The sequence below is a fragment of the Polistes canadensis genome, unplaced genomic scaffold (assembly GCF_001313835.1).
Source record: "Polistes canadensis isolate GaletaPanama2010 unplaced genomic scaffold, ASM131383v1 scaffold_18, whole genome shotgun sequence".
In the NCBI taxonomy this organism is placed as follows: domain Eukaryota; kingdom Metazoa; phylum Arthropoda; class Insecta; order Hymenoptera; family Vespidae; genus Polistes; species Polistes canadensis.
The window spans coordinates 302,770-320,051 of NW_014569565.1; the positions used below are offsets into that span (position 1 = coordinate 302,770).

General features: G+C 28.8%; 2 protein-coding genes across 5 annotated transcripts in view; both read left to right on the top strand.

The window, feature by feature from the left end:
- The first annotated feature begins 222 nt into the window (after window positions 1–222).
- Window positions 223–3,119, top strand: LOC106793782 (flap endonuclease GEN). 2 transcript variants are annotated; one of them, XM_014760986.1, is made up of 6 exons: window positions 223–448; window positions 792–938; window positions 1,013–1,299; window positions 1,367–1,528; window positions 1,610–1,775; window positions 1,851–3,119. In XM_014760986.1, the coding sequence occupies exons 2-6, from the start codon at window positions 870–872 to the stop codon at window positions 3,048–3,050; spliced, it is 1,884 nt and encodes a 627-aa protein (XP_014616472.1). In that variant the 5' UTR covers window positions 223–448; window positions 792–869; the 3' UTR covers window positions 3,051–3,119. The 2 variants fall into 2 exon arrangements, with proteins under 2 accessions (XP_014616472.1, XP_014616471.1); XM_014760985.1 differs by having other exon boundaries at window positions 231–448; window positions 662–938.
- Window positions 3,120–5,475: 2,356 nt separating this feature from the next.
- The window catches only part of LOC106793773 (tyramine receptor 1-like), a 43,781-nt gene continuing 31,974 nt past the window's right edge, over window positions 5,476–17,282 (top strand). Inside the window, exons 1-2 of one of the 3 annotated variants that reach the window (XM_014760970.1) lie at window positions 5,476–5,765; window positions 6,015–6,227. The gene's annotated coding sequence lies outside the window, so the exon portion shown is untranslated. Of the gene's footprint in view, window positions 5,766–5,896; window positions 6,228–7,223; window positions 7,353–17,282 lie in introns of those variants that run through there. The other 2 variants (XM_014760971.1, XM_014760969.1) reach the window with 2 other exon arrangements.

Sequence of the window (17,282 nt, forward strand, 5' to 3'; positions counted from 1 at the left end):
AATGTACATTTCCTGAATGTACCGTGCTCCGTTGATAATAAAGAAATTTTAATTTTACAATTTTTATCTACTTCATTTTTTACAAAATTATGCTTATATAAATCAAATTTCTCAATAAATATAAATGATGTAATACTAACGTGGTATATACTTTTAGTTTATAATAATTCACATCGTTGAAATTTAAATCTTAATTTGAAATACTACCGTTAGGTGCGTCATGTCGTCGTTTGTATAGAGCGTCGTCGTTTTGTGAGTGTGTTTATAAATTTTGAATTGAATTGCAAAAAATGGGAGTAAAAGATCTTTGGAATATTTTATCACCCTTATGTGAAAGAAGACCGTTGTTTGAACTTCAAGGAAAAGTTATAGCAATCGATTTAAGTTGTTGGATAGTAGATAGTCAAAGCGTCACTGATAATTTTGCTCAACCGAAAATGTATCTTAGGTATGCACAACTTTATTTACTAATTTTACATTGAATATTTACTAATATAATTTATTATTGATAAAAATATTATATTACGTATTTTTGTATGTATTTTACTGAAAAAATTGTATTTTTAAAATTATATAAATAAGGTATATGGTATATTGGTATATGGTTAAGTTTATTAAAGTATAATGTATTTCTTTAAGATAGCAATTAAATTGTTTCTAGGAATCTATTTTTTCGTACTGCATTTCTTCTTACACAAGGAATAATACCAGTATTTGTATTAGAAGGAAAAGCACCAATATTGAAACATAAAACTATTGAAAAGAGAAATAATATTCGTGCTGGATTTCAGGAAAGAAAGACTGCAAAAAAAGGGGGAAGAACTAATTTTAATAGAATTCTTAACGAATGTAAAGAGCTTCTTAAATATATGGGTATAGCATGCGTGCAAGGTGAAGGTGAAGCTGAAGCTATGTGTGCTTATTTAAATGAAGATGGTGTAAGGGATTTTGTAATTAGTTTTTTTTATATATTTCTATAGACTAGACTGTTTATTGTATTTTATCTTTGTAGCTTGTGGACGGTTGTATAAGTCAGGATAGCGATTGTTTCTTATATGGGGCAAAAATTGTATATAGAAATTTTTGTATGAGCGCGCAAGGAAATAGATCTGGTACTGGTGGAGCTGTTGATGAGTATAGGATAGACAAAATAGAGAATATATTAAATTTAGGAAGAAATAAAATGATAGCGTTAGCTTTATTATGTGGCTGTGATTATAACGAAGGTGTAAATGGTGTTGGAAAAGAGGCAGCTCTTAAATTTTTTAAGACCATTAGTGATTCCTGTATTTTAGAAAGGTAAATATTATATTTCTGTGTTATGGTTAAAACGTTAATATTTGGCAAAGAATGTAATACTTTTTAGAATCAAAAGTTGGAGTACCGATACAAATTTTCAAAAAATGGAGGCAGAGTTATCAAATCCTAATTTATGCACATCGTGTGGTCACGCAGGAAAGTTACAAAAACATACAAAATCAGGTTGCATACAATGCGGTACTGTTATTAAATGCAAGGATACATATAAGTAAGGGATTCATTTGTATTCTTTTAATTATAATTCATCAGTAATTTAAAAACAAATTTATTATTTTATTATATTTAACAGAGAAGAAAGAGCACTTATATTAAATGAGATACAAATTAGGAAAAAATCTCTTCTTGTAGAGGATTTTCCAGATCAGGAACTTTTAGATGAATTTCTTATCAGAAAGGATTCTGTACCGTCAAAATTAGATTTAAGATGGAAACAACCGCAAATAGATAAATATATTGTAAGTGGTAATATAACTTGTATAAAAATGAGACTCCTAACGCTTGTATAAATATGTAATGGATAATTATTTCAGGATTTTGTTGATAAATATTTAACGTGGGAACCACAATATGCGTTTGAAAAAATTTTTCCTTTAGTAACAAGATGGCAACTTCGTTATCTTCCAAATATTTCTTCCGACATGCACTTATCTATAAATAATTTATTTATGCCTGAAAGAATAAAGAAAGTGCGGAATATAAAATCTATCGCTTGTTATGAAATTATATGGACAGATATTAGCGGTATAAGAGAAAAATTAAAAATGTATCACGATGTATCTGATAAGGAAAATAACGATGACGATTTTACAAATAACGAGCTTGTAACAATCGAACCACAAGATGCAGTTTTGAAATGTTATCCAGATTTAGTTGAATCTTTTGAAACAGAAAAGAATAAAAAGAAATCACAGAAAAAAACAGTCAATAAACGGCAAAGAAAGATAACTAAAGATCCAAATATTAATAATGTCGAAGAAGGTAAAACGAAAAAGCCTCAGAAAAGAAATAAGAAAAAGCTTACGGAATGTCCAAATAATAGAAAGATTGATGAGTTTGTCTTAAAAAATCAGCCTTTATCATTAGAAGAATCATTTGAGAGAATGAGTATTACACCGAAAAGGTCTAAACAGAGATGTGATTCTAATGCTATCACAAATGTTGATTGCAGTAATGCAATATATTTAAATGATAGTATTAAACGTCCACCACAAATGAGAAGAATATTAGAATTAGAAAAAACTAACGTAAAATTAAATAATACATTAGACAGAATGTTTATTGAGCTTTCGCCTGAAGATTTTACCAGCGAAAATGAAGATGCTGATCTGAATATAACAGGAGTAATAGACGGGATATGTAATACATATACTTTTCAATGCGAGCATGAAGATAATAAAGTTTTTGATGTGATTACAAATGATTTAGAAACCATAAATGTTTCAACGCAAGATCAAAATTTTATTAAAAATATAGATAGTATAAAATGCAATTCTATTGAATCTGATAATGATATATCAATCAGAAAAAACACAATGAATGATATTCATGATGAATTTGATAATATAGAATCTTATGTACCATTATATATAAGAATACAGAAGAGATGTAAAATAAATACTCCTAGGAAAAGTAAAAAGCATACGATTAGAACAAGTAAAAATTTGAATATATCAAGATGTAGTTTCGGTTTTGATGATATTATGAATGAAACAGATATAGAAAATGTGTAGATTTTGTATATACTTAGATTGACTAGAGTTGTACACAATTTTTATATGACATTATATATTTATTGTAATATTTTTTATATACCAATATATTTAATTTTTAATCATATCATATTATCTGTTTCACTCCCTTTTCCAGCACAATTTTGACTCATATATGTATTATATAAACGCATATTTTTTTATCTTTATATAATACTATAAATTATTTTTCTTTCAGTTGGAGATACATATAAATTGTTTCGATTATTTCATAAATTATATATTATTTGGATAAATTAAATTTTTTTTTAATATAATTATTTAATAAATTTTGAAATAAATTAGGAAGGCTTAACCGTTTTTGTACATAGCAAAAATAGCAATATTGACAATAATTCCTATATTTACCCATGGGTATAATCACGTCACGTTCAGTATTTGTAACAAACTTTCTAGCCAATAAATTCTCGTGAATAGAGTGAGTTTGGGGATACTAGTCTCAAATCGAATAAAGTTTACGAGCGATGTTACCATTTAAAATGTAAATTGTAAAATGAAATACGTGAAATACGTATGAATCGCACATAGATAATATATTTTAGATAAAGTTTAAAGGATTGATAAGTTCTTCTGTGTGACATAGAAATGAAATTTTTTTAACCAAATATAGTATTGTACATATAGTTTAATTATATTTTATTAAATTTTAAAAATTTCATTCTTTTATTAAAATTATTTTTAATATTAAAATATCGAGAAATAAAATTAATTAATTTCATTTGCAAAAAATTATATTAGAGTTACAATAGTAAGGAAACCCTTGTAATTTCTTTCCGATAATTAATTTGATATAAGTACGTTCGAAAAATTAGTTTCTTATATTCAATATTTTCAAGCTTTTCTTTGGTACTTCGTAGCACAAGTAAGCAATGTAAAATAAACCGAGTTTTAGTACGATCGAAGAAGAAAAGCTTGTATAAATCAATTTAATTGGATGGGAATAGAATTTTAACGAACACCGCAATCTTATCACGCCTCATTGCCGTATTGTGGAATCATCGTAATGGATTTGACTTGCATATTTTTTCAAATACAACAGCATCGATTTGATAACACGGTGACTGTATTAATTATCATTTAATTTTCTTTTAATTCTTTTATTTTATATTTCTAACTATTTAATTTTTTCACAATACAATGAGATACCAATGCAAATATCTATTTCTTCCAATGCAATTTAAATTTATATCAGAAAAAAAGTACGATTACATAAAAACGTAAAAAATTTATTAATACAAATTTTTTATCGTTATAAATAATAGATAACGCATTTAAATAATATAATAACGTTTAATTATTGTCGCAACTTAAACGTATTTCCTTTTGTTTCTGATGAAAGGCATTATAATATAAAATATTAATAATTCAAATGCTTATTAAATATTTTAACGCTGACATTTCGCTTTGATGGCTCGATAATATAAACTGAAATACATACACGTCACGATTTAAACGTGACAACGTGAGAATTCTATTGACGGTCTTTTTCGTTGTTTGATTTTTGGTACTTGCTTTATGTTGTCACGTAGTTTAAATTGAGCAGCTTTTCACTACACAAAATCGAAATGATAAATCAGAAATCAATTCAGTCTTTTGTTGAAAATTTATTTCATTTTATTCATAAAAATATTTTATTATACTATTTTTGTTACAAAATAAAAATAAATGTGTCTCAATCGTCAAATGAAAGATAATGAAATTTTAATGATAACAATTAATTGTTCTACAAATCAAGAATACCGATAAATTTAATTTGATTTATAATCATCTAAAAAGGGGACGTTACACTGGGATACCCACGGATTTTAAAGAGCTTTGGTATATTGGTAATCAATTTTTCTTTATTATTTGCGCAAGATGTTAAAAAATTTAGAAATATAAAAAAAATTTGAAAACAGATAGAAAAAAATTATTAAAAAAAAGGATCGGAACACTATCTAGCAGCACGAGAAGCGAGAACTCTACTACATACGCTAGCGTTACTTTTGATAAACAGTCGTATTTAAAATAATATAAACATGTATACAAAAGAATCAAAACTTTAAAAGCTTTTTTTTCAAAAATGGCTTCGCGTTAGGTTAAAACACTTTACCACGATAACACCCTAATAGTATACTACCAATATACCAAAACTCTTTTAAATCTGTGGGTATCCCAGTGTAAGGTCCCCTTGTAAAATGGCAAACATGAAAAGAACTAAATTAAAATGAAAAATAAAATAAAGTATAATAATTAGCTCGTATTTATAAATAATAAATATTTGTTAAGTTACAGAAAATAAAGTGATGCGTTTTGTGGACATAATACAGTCCGCTATCTGTATGGAGACGGGGGCGAATAGTAGGGTCGATGGGGTGGTTTCTGGGATTTTCAGTACGCGCGCAACCGCCGAGGCGAAAACACGCTCCTTGTGTTTATCCCCTGTAGTCCTTCTTAAGTTTGTGACTTTTAAATTCCATTAGACATGAATGACACTGAAATATAAATGGAATTTTCTTTTTTTTTGATCCAAAGAATAATCTGATTAAACTTAACACTTCCATGTTATAATTATGTTATAAACTTCCTTTGGTGAAACAAAACTAATAAAAAGTAGTTTATGTATAAACAAAAAAGTTCCGTCGTCAATAAAATTTTTTATCACGATTAGTGAACAGTGCCTACTGTATTACGACGGTATAAAATAAAAAAAATGTATCAAAGAATTAGGAAAAATTTTGAGAGATCATATAGAATAAAATTAGTGTTATCAATTTTTACCTTAGCATTATATTATAATATATGCAATCTACGGGGCATTTTTTGTGTATTATTTAATAAATAATCATTTTATTTTGATCGTTAATTATTACGCGAGAAATAGGATATTATTGATTACAATTTTATTATCATTCTTAAAAATTCATTCTCTGTTTTTCGTTATAGTAACATAATTTTAATCATTCGGAAGCCTGTCAGATTTTTTCATAACACATGATTCGGATCATGATTCACGTTCAATTAAATATATTATTAAATGCGATAAGTCTATTTCATTTGCACAATTCTTGAACGTCGATATCGTGATTAACGATCGATGAATGACATTCTCGTTGGGCCATCGTGCATCGTTGAAGAGGATTTTAATTATTACATCGAGTAAGTTACGAGATTTTTAATATTACAATATGTTGAAATACAAGTGAACATATGTATGTACTCTAGAAAAGTTTTACTATGAATGAGGGGAAGTTTTAGAAAAGTACTATTCGCGCGTTCAAACTCTCTCTCTCTCTTTCTCTCTCTTATTATAAGCAAAAATTAAAAACATATTTATATTTTGATGAAATTTGAAAGATACAAATTTTTCTTGTATCATATCGACAAAAGTTAGATTTGTCATATAGATATCTAATTATAAGAGTACCCTACTCCCAAGGAACATTTTCAACGATGAAAGAGTATTTGAAATATTAACAAATTCTGACGAAACAATAATAAACTTGTGTTTTTAAAAAAAAAAAAAAAAAAAAAAAAAGAAAAATCATCAGGATAAAATTGGATAAAATTTGTGAAATAATGTAGAAAAAGTCATATATAATCATACAATAAAAGCTGTTCGATGATGCATGGAAATCGATAAGCAATCAATTTAACAGCATTTCTAATTCGTGTCACACTTATTGTTTAAAATACCGAAATATTTTCAAATGAAAATCACTATTTAGATCACTTTACAGATAACGATGATTATTTTTACTTAGTTCATAGATTCATATTTCAAATAAAGAACAATGTATAATTAATAGTCGAAACACGGTAGACATTTCGTACTTGGCGAAAAGTGATGAAAAGGACAAAAAAAAATGTAGATTACCTAAACTCAATTGAATTTGGCATCATGTACTCTAGAATCCGCGTAGAATGTCCTAATTTATTATCACGGTAGTGCTACGTGGATACTTGAAAAAGGAACAGAGAGAAAGGGTGAAGGGAAAAAAGAGAGAAACTAGAGTACTGCAGAGAACAATTTAACATCGAACGAACACGAAATTAGATTTCTTATCAAAGTTGAAGCTAATTGATTAATTTATTATTATAAAAACAAATTTAAAAATGTATTCTGTAATGTCCAAATTTGTTTTTTTATTTCAGCTTACATAATGGGAAGGTGACATTTTTAAATAATGATACAGTTTTGTGATATCGTTGACTTTAATGGCCAAAGAACAAAAAATAGAATTCAGGAAAAAAACTTTCTTGATTGGTCGAAAGAACAAATGGGTATGAAAAACAAAAAATTTGTAGTCTAGACCACTTGCTATCCTATTACTACGTAACTCTTTAAATCTCGTTACCGCCGCTCTCTCTTATCATCCGGAGCCCGACCTACGTAACAACGAGCATTTTCTAATAATCGGAATCTTCTTCCTCCGCTAAGAACATTTTTTATCTTAAATATCGTAAGAAAGCGAAGATAGGTACTAGAAACAAAACGGATAAAAAAAAAAGGATAGCCGGATTCGAGTAAAATTAAACGTTGATCGTGTTCGAGACGATTAATTGTAGATGAGTATCGAGATGAATTTCGGTATAGACCAATTCTACAAAAGTAGAAGTTCTTTTCTTCGAATTAGTCGCACGCTCTTGGGAAACATTCGAAGAATAAATGAAAATTTATTGTGTATTTCTCGTTTCTTTATTTTTTATATTTTTTCTTTTACTTTTTTATTCCTCTTTCTCTTTCTCTTTCTCTCTCTCTTTTCTTCTTTGGAAAATCGTGGTATTACATTGCCTTATATTTTCGAGTCCGATGTTGTCGTCGACGAGTCCTTCGTATTCCAGCTCTTACTTTATTTCTTTGCAATTTAATTCCGTCGTTCTTATTCACTCCGCCTAGCTCGTCCTACGGAAAAAAGGGCTACCTTGTTAAGCGGCATAGCGTTATATTTCTTCCTTTTTTTTCCTATTCTATTCTTAGTCTAATCGACATGTTCTTTCAGTCTAGTTGCACACTCTAGGAATCAAGAAATTTCTGTCTTTCTTTCTTTCTTTCTTATTCACGAGCAAATTACCTTTTTTTTCTTTCTACAAAATTTGCTAATGTCATGTATGAATGAAAGACAGAAAGATCAAAGGATTAAGGGTCTGTCATATTCTCTCTCTCTCTCTCTCTCTTTTTTACCCTTTCCTTTTCATGAATTTTCAGCAAGTCAAAAGAAACGAGACCAATAATCTCATGGGTCATTTAATGAGAATATGGTAGAAGAAAAAAGATAAGAGTGATTATAAATATTTTATTATGTTGAGTATCATTATTATTATTATTATTATTATTATTATAGTATCATTTGATGCCTTCTAATAAAAAGTAACGACAAAAAATAAATATACCTGTTGAAGAAAAGAAAACAAAAAAAAAAGAGAGAAAAAAAAAAGAAAAAATGGACGAGAAGATTTTTGCTCTTGAGGTAAACTCGGAATTAATATTCCGGAAGGCCTTGTTAATGTTTCGCTAGTGTCGTTTACTCCCTGGCTGAAAATACATTAAGATTTTTCTCTTTTATCCGTAACATAAAGTTCGCTTAGGTGAATCGTTCGGAATACTTTTCATTCTACTTAAACGTTGAGTTAAGGAGAGATAATGTCGTAAAAGGATGAATAAAGAGGATAGATAAGAATTACCTTTTAGTTAGCAATTATCGTATTAAATCTAATCGAATTGCCGTTAGGTCGAAACGTTAATTTCATTTTGGAAGGATATAATTAAATGGATTTAAATAGTTGATTAAAAGATGGAAAAGTTAAAACATTTTCTTTCTACCTCTATTATTTCTTTTTATTTTCTTCACTTGAAAAGTGCCACTTTCATCGTTATTTTTATTTTCGTCAAGCACTTTTCTAAATCGACTCTCTCTCTCTCTCTCTCTCTCTCTCTTCTCCTCTGTTTAAGAAATTAAGGAAAATTTAGGTTGAAGATTAGTAAGATACGATACTGTTAGAAAAAGAAATACTGATGGAAAAAAGTACTCACTCGTCTATGACTCTATTCTTTCTTCCGAGATATTACTTCTGAATCTTTCTTTTTTTTTTTGTTCTTCCTCCAACTCATCACAATCCGTCTACTTCATAATCATCATGATCAAAAGGTCATGCGACTCGACTTCATTTTATTTTATGGAACATCTTTTCCTTGATTTCATTTAAACCTCTCATTCGTATGATTAATAATTTTTCATCATATAAAAATATAGAGAAAGTAATAAAAAAAGAAAAAGAAAAAAAAAAAGATATAGAGAGCTCATCAGGAGCCATAAAACCGAGACATTTCCTATGTGAAGTCGTGAAAATGAACTTATGTTGATTTTTCCTGTAGGTATTATCTACATACATATATGCCTAGCATTCCCTTCATTTTAAGCCTTGTCAAAACATTATATGCAACGAGTGGCCAGCCTTAATTACGTTGATGCTTACATGGAGAATAAATTTTTTTTTTTTTACTCGGTCAAAGAAACATCGCTGCCATCGTCTCATTTTCCATAGCTTAAAGCTCTCAAAGCACGTAGTTGAGCTCTCCTTCTTCTTTTTGTTCTTTTTCTGCTTCATCTAACTCAAATTGCTGCTTTTCTCTTGTAACTAGGAAGATCATTTTTAGGCAAGTTAGAATCTAGGACAATTTGCGTGATTTTAATTCCGACAATCTAAATCCATTTGAGATATTTTCTTTCTCTCTCTCTCTCTTTTTTTTCTACAAATATAAAATATACGTGCGAATTTCATCTGTTTTCACTCCATTAGAGATTGTATTAAGGTGAACGTACATTGAATCCGTAATGAGATTTAAGCACGAAATCTTATTCTCATCGGGAAATTCTTAACAGCACCGTAGAATCATTTCCAGCTTCTTATATGCAATAATTAAAGAATGAATAATATTACGAAATCGTTTTATGACATCATTGGATATTTAAATTTCTTGAATGTTTTTTATAATCTGTTCAAATACATACATCTGTGCGATCTTGTATAAATACTTATTCATCGATAGATCTAGTAAGTATAAAATGCAAAAGTAAAATGTATAAAATGAATAAAAGTAAAAAATGAGAAGAAGATAAATAATGTGTGTATGTGTGTGTGTTGAGACTGTAATTGTGATCTTGTTTACGTAGATAAACTCTTTATATTACGCTTCCTTTCACGATATCTGATTTTTCATTGATCTTTGAAAATCCATCGAATTAACGAAAGAGAGAAATAAATACTTGGAACGTTACAAATAAAAAGAGAGTTTGCATAAAACTTCATCGATTTTCTCCACATATCTACTTACGCGATACGTAAAGTTTCGTCAAAGTCTATTGTTGAGTTTTCTCAGCAAACTTATTCGAAAGCTTCTTTCAAATCCCATTATCGATAGTTTAACCTATTGCTTTTTTTTATTATTATTATTTTTACAAGACGAGTTTGAAATTGTAACTGTTATAGAATCGTGAACAGAAAACCGCTTACAGATTTTGATTCAATACTTATTAAATCTTGAATTATCGATCGTTGAGAAAAAAAATTATTTCGATACGAGGAAATCCATCATTCTCAGATTCCCAGTGTTCACTGGTTAAGCTATGTCGAAGTTCTTCTGAGCTTTACGAAACTAAACGAATAGTCCGTTGTCCGGGTTCGAGGTATTACGATCGTTGAGAAAAGGACCTTTCTTTTTATAGCATTATTTTCAAGTAAGTATGTCTTCGGAGTAGTTCCATAAGAATTCTGTTCTTAATCGAACAAAAATATTACATTTTATGTTAGAGGATTTTTAAAGTAGAACTTTCGTGAAATAAAATGTCAAATGTTGTTTCAATTTCTACCATTTATTCAAAAAAAAAAAAAAAAAAAGAAAAAAGAATTCATCTTGATTATTTCTATCTTCGTCTCACGTGATTAATCAATTTTACGATATCATTCGAAATATTTCGTAAGTTTATAATATATTACGTAAGCATGCGAATTTTTACTGATCTTGATAATGTATGAAAATAACTTTATCTGAGCGTGATAGTATCATGTGTTGACAGAATACTTAACTTTGATTATATTTGATAATGCTATCGATTAATTCGCGCGCTCATGGAAAAGGATATTAACAAAAGTTCATTAACGAAATAGTCAGCTTTCATTATAGTTTTAATCACATTAGTAAATGATGGACGTCGATGAAATAAACTATGCATTAATATTAAATTAATTCAATCTGTTCATAGAGTAAGTATCGAATACGAAAATTAATTCACGTTTATCTTTTCAGCTATTTTTAACTTTATTTGTTTCTTTCTATATATAATAAGTGTCCCTTAAAATCTTACACCCTTACGTTTACTAGATTTTTGTAAAAAATTATTGACATATATGCTTAGGAAAAAGAATAATTGGAAATAAATACAATAAATTATATTCCGTGATTTAAGATTATAATATACGTTTCCTTTGATTAATCAACAATCATTTAAAATATTTTTAATACGTTAATATACTCTACTAATATTTGGGATTGTTTAAACTAAAATACATTTGTTTTAACGTTCCTAACCAGTGATAACTTTTAGTTGAAAATTTTCATTTATTAAAATATTAGATCGAAATTATTTAATATTCCAGGTATATTAATAGATATTTCATTTTTAACCAAATGTATTTTGTATGATTCTTACTTTAATGGGTATTAAACTGATTCTAATACTAAAGAATATTTAAATAACAATAAAAGCAAAGGATGAGCAATTGTAAGACACGAAAAAATTGAGTATTTCCTCTGTTATATCAACTTGTATGATTTTAAGATACGGGTGTTTCCTGTACATTATTTTCTTATTTGTTTAATACACTTATTATAAACTAATCACTTAAGTTATACTCATTAAATATGTAATTAAGGTATACAAATATATTTATTTCTAAATTTTCTTCAACTTAAACGCGCTATAGTTTTCAAGCAAAAATTAGTAAGAGTAACGGTGTACGATTTTAAGGAACTCTCACTATATATAGAATTTTACTCTTCGATACATAGGACAAATATATATTAAAATCCTTGGTCATAAAACTTGAATTTTTCTATTGTGTTTTACAAATATATATTGGTTATTAATAAATTGTAATGTTTTATTTTGCGAATGGTATTCTAATCTTGCGAAAAAAGAAAGAAACTTTTACATCTTGAATAAAAATTTTGGTGAAACTTTGAATTTATCCGAAAATGGAAGAAATTGGAGAATATTTGAGAAAACAATGCAGTAAGATCGATAAATTTTCGAACTTTTGCAATATACGTCAATCTCCGGATATCTTTGGCTATTCAATCCGAACCAATCCGATTCGAACATGTCCTGTTCTGTCAGGGTTCCTGTAAAGACTTGTAAAGTCCTGTTCCGTCTTGTCTGTGATGGGACGTATCTTACTGGGTGTGAGTGCATTTGTCTGTTTGTCTGTCTTTCTGGGGTAAGAGCATTTAAATGGAAATTGGACCTTGAATGACTCTACAAGGCTTTGAAAGGAATCGAAAGCTTTTTAAATAAACTAGAAAATAAGGTAGCTTATTTAAAATTTTGTTACAAGTTTACGCGCGTGCATTATCAAATTTTTATTTCTTTTCAGGAATGATTTATATAAGAGTGGTCATTATGTGTCGTAATTATATTATACAATATAAGAAAGAAGCCGTTATATTATCATTTAATTTTACAGTTGCGTATACTGCAAGTGTTTGATGGTTATATTCATTATTTTAATTTCTTTCTTACGTAACGTAGATACATACATTTTTAAAGCAGGATTATACAGTTAACAAGTTACAGAAACGTAATATAAAGTTGATTTTAAGAATAAGAAAAATCAACACGGAGGTCAACATTGTTTGAATTTTCGCTTTGAATCGTATCATTTTTATGAATCATCCAATTTTACGACGCGAAGATGTAAGAGACATCGAGGAAAATTCGTAAACCGAAATGGCGCTTTTCATGTCGCACCTATCTAAATCGTCCTATTTCCTAAAAATTCGTCATTTCTCGCTCGTAAAATTTGACAATCCTTTTCATTTTCTATCCGCATTCGAAATTTATTCTTTCTTATTTCGAATCATTTTCCATATATCCTATTTCAATAATTTTCTAGCCTTTAAGGATCTGTAAATGAAAATTGGACAAACTGTTTATTTATTTTCTTCGTCTTTTTCTCTTTCTTGTTATATTTTTTATTATATATCCATTGTTTAATCTATCCCCTCATGGTTTTGAAATTTTAACTATATTAAATTTGTTATCTTTATCTCTATTTATTTTTGATCAATGTAAAGTACGATAGTTAGTTGATTCAAAACAGAAAAGTAATCCCGACCATCTGAGTATTGAAAGAAGTAGAGAAATGCTAAATTAAATCCTTACTGATGCATCTGTAGAAAAAGAGTATACTCATACCCTGGCAGATTTGTTAACAGGATACAGTTGTAGCTTGTTAAAGAACTCCCTAATTATAGAATCCTCATTGGGAAAAGCAATCAAAAGTTGGAAAAAAAATTTCTATTCTAAATACACATGTATATAAATACGTTTCGGTTTAAAAAAACGAGAGAAATAAAAGCAATGTAACGATAAATAGTTTAATATTTCGTTCGTAGCAATTAAGAAATCACGAATTCTTTTTTTACATTTCTAACTAGCGACAACTTATGCGCGCAAATGCCAAAAAGTACTTCGTGGACGGTTCCACTTTTCGTTTCATTTCCCCATTGATATTGTTCGTCCGTCTGCATTGCGAGAACAACACAACTCGAACTAAATTTTGTCGTTACTTACTTATGATAAAATACGTTCGAGAGTGTAATTTCTGATAAATAAAAAAGAAAGAGACTAACAAGAGAGAAAAAACGAGGTTGGGGAAGAAAGTGGGGTGGAGGAATCATGTAAAGGTGAGAATCTAAGGTCGGTGGAAGAGAAGAAAACATAATTTTTTCCCAGCATCTGAGAAACTTTTACGACGTCTTTAATAAACTACGTCGAAGGGCTTTTATTTTAATGACGACGTACGTGTGAAGTTAAAATCGAAATTAATGAAACTACTAATGATCATTTATTATTTTTATTTTTATCCATATTTCGTTCTTGTTTATGGTCATTTCATGATAACGTAGGTACAAAAAGTCGGACTTAAGAGTGTGGAGGCCCCAGGAAAACGAAAAAAGTGAAGAAAGCCTTCGTAATTATTCGAAATTTTGATTTCATTATTATCAACTTCAAAATTTCGCGTTATTATTTTATTCGCTAGATTTGATATTTTCCTAACAATTTGTGAAATACATTTTTGGGCAATTATAACATTTGTGAAGGTTTAAAAATAAAAACATCGTAGAGACACCTGGGCTTCGGTCTCCGATGCCCTTCCCTAAATCTACCCCCGATGATACACATTACGTGAAAAAGAAGGGTGAGATAATTAACTTCATTCGTTTATTATGATTTCACTGGAGTCATCATTTCGAATGCGAGGTTAAACGCACGGATTCATCAGTGATACTATACAAGAGAATCATGCATAAATTTGTGAAATTTCATTCGTCCGTATTATACCGCATGGATATCGCATACATTTATATATATGGTATATAACATACGTACATAGTTATTTCGTTCTTTCGCATGTAATTTATCTTCTCTTCTTTCGTTTAACATTGTCTCTACGTTGCAAAAAGTGTACAAACGAGAGAAATTCCGAGATTGTATGTTCGATCTGTCTGTTAACATCCTTGTCACCTATAAATAATAACTAGGTATTTAAACTTGCATATATATATCCACGTTTCCATATCCAATTTTTTATTTGCTATTCTCTTCTGCTTGACGTTCCCAAAAGTCGAGATTTTCGCAATTTCAAAAAGGGAAATTTCCTCTTATAGTCATCTTTGTTATATATACATATTTTATTACGTATAGTATAATATAATAGTAAAATATATATATANTATATATATATATATATACATTTGTATTTTTTCCATTTATATTAGTTATTGATTTTCTTCTTATACCATTACCTAAAAAGCACGATTCTCTAATATATAAAAATCAAATATCACACGTTTTATCGTTCGTACGTGTCGATGCGATTAACGACGAGACTCGTTCGATCTTGCATACAACGAAAATTGGAAAATTTGATGAAATTCACTGGCGTTTAATCGAGACCACTGTTATACATTCTAAATTAGTACGCACGGTTGCGTATAATTCTCGAGGAAAGAACTTTCCCCATCGTTTTCGATTTATTTAATCAGAAACTTTTCGATGAAGTATCTACGATCCGTTTGACTCGATTTTATAAATACGATTATCAAAAGGAAAACAATCTATAGAAAATAAATAAAGAAAATTATAATATTTTGGTATTGTGTGTATTTAAACAAATTTGACTGTATATGATAAAATTATTAATTAATATTATATGTACAATCTAATTACAACATTACCAAGATATTATACCTGTCATGCACGTCGATTATGGAACCCTTCTCTCTCTCACTTCTCCCTTTCTTGCTTCTACTGGTACCACGATGAATTTCCATGAATGCATTTGGCAAAATAAAAGAGAAACTAGCGGTCCCTGTTGGTCCTACCTGCTTTATACCAATCAATTGGAATATAGTCGAAAAACATATACAGGTATGTTAGTAGTAAAACATTGAAAACAAAAAATTTATTCTATATTATAAATGAATAGATATTTAGTTACTAATAGGTTAATTCTTTACAGTCGTTTAATTTTCCTTTTCCGATATATTAACCTTTTTTTCTTATTATCGATTACACTGGATCAAGAAAAAGAGTTGGGGGATTTAAAAAGGGTGAATAAATTCTTTGAAGCTCGTATCGTCCCTTCATAGTGCCTTCTGGTTTTACCAATATATTCTCATCGATATTCCATGCGCAGGAATAACATTAGTACTTTGTGAAACCGTTGAGGTGACTATCAATGTGATTTCTCTTGGACCGCATCGCTTTTGTTATTTGCTCTCACTTTGCAAAGAGAAATAGAAATAGGTAGGTTAAGGGTATAGGCTGAAAGGAAGGGGGAAAGAGAGAAGAAGAGACAGCATGAGAGATAAGTGTCTCTCTTCAAGTACTTCAATGAACTCTTCTTCATCTTTTGAATGAAGGAAGAAATTGTTAGAGAAAGATTTACAAAGATATTCATAACTTGTCCAAGTACTTTGTCATTCGATGATTCACTATTTATTGTTAGAGGAAAACTCGAGTATATTTAATTATCTCAATAAGAAGACAAAGAATAGAAATAATTGCGGCATCACAGAAGACTATTTATAAATTACACTGTCAGCGTTCACCGAAGAATATCATAGATAATCTAAATGAGGTTTTTTTTTTGTTTAAGTTTCCTCATTTCCTTACCACGCGAATAGCTTTACAATTTATTTTAAATGTCCGTAAAATAAAAACGAAAACACTATTCCTGCTAAGGTTTCTATTCGTTCTAGTTGAGATTACATCGTTCTACCAGTTTGTATTGAGAATGAATACTCCAATACGCGTAATCGTGAACTCGGATATTACAAGTTTAAGTAGATTCGTAACATTGACCGTAAGTATTTTCATCAGCTCGTAGAAATCTGATAAAGAAGTGACAAGTGATTAGATTATTTTATATGAATGATTTTATTATTTCGTTAAAGTAATTTATTATTTGAACGCTTTCGCGGATATTTCGAAATTATTTTCTAAATTATTTTTCGAAAGGATTTTCTAATAGAACATTTTATTTAATTTTTTGAAAGTTTCGTTGAAAATACGATGTAATTGTAATAATTAATCAACTATAATCCTCTAATAAAGATAATTATATTTATCGTATGAAAAATATATTTGTTATAAACTTCTTTTTTTTTTTTCCGAGATTCCATGTACTATCGAAACTGTTCGTCACTCACGACATTTCATTATCTCTCGTTTGACTTTTTATTTAGTTTAATAAATGAAATCCGAGATAAGCATTAACGCAGTGCTTTTAACATTCTCATCATGAAACTTTAAGGATACTTTAAAAACTTTTTAAATGGAAAACTAGTCGATATTCTCTCGATTTATCGATGCATATAGTTTACTGTAACAAGTATTCCCACTTGTGTAGACTTTAAATAGAAAAATT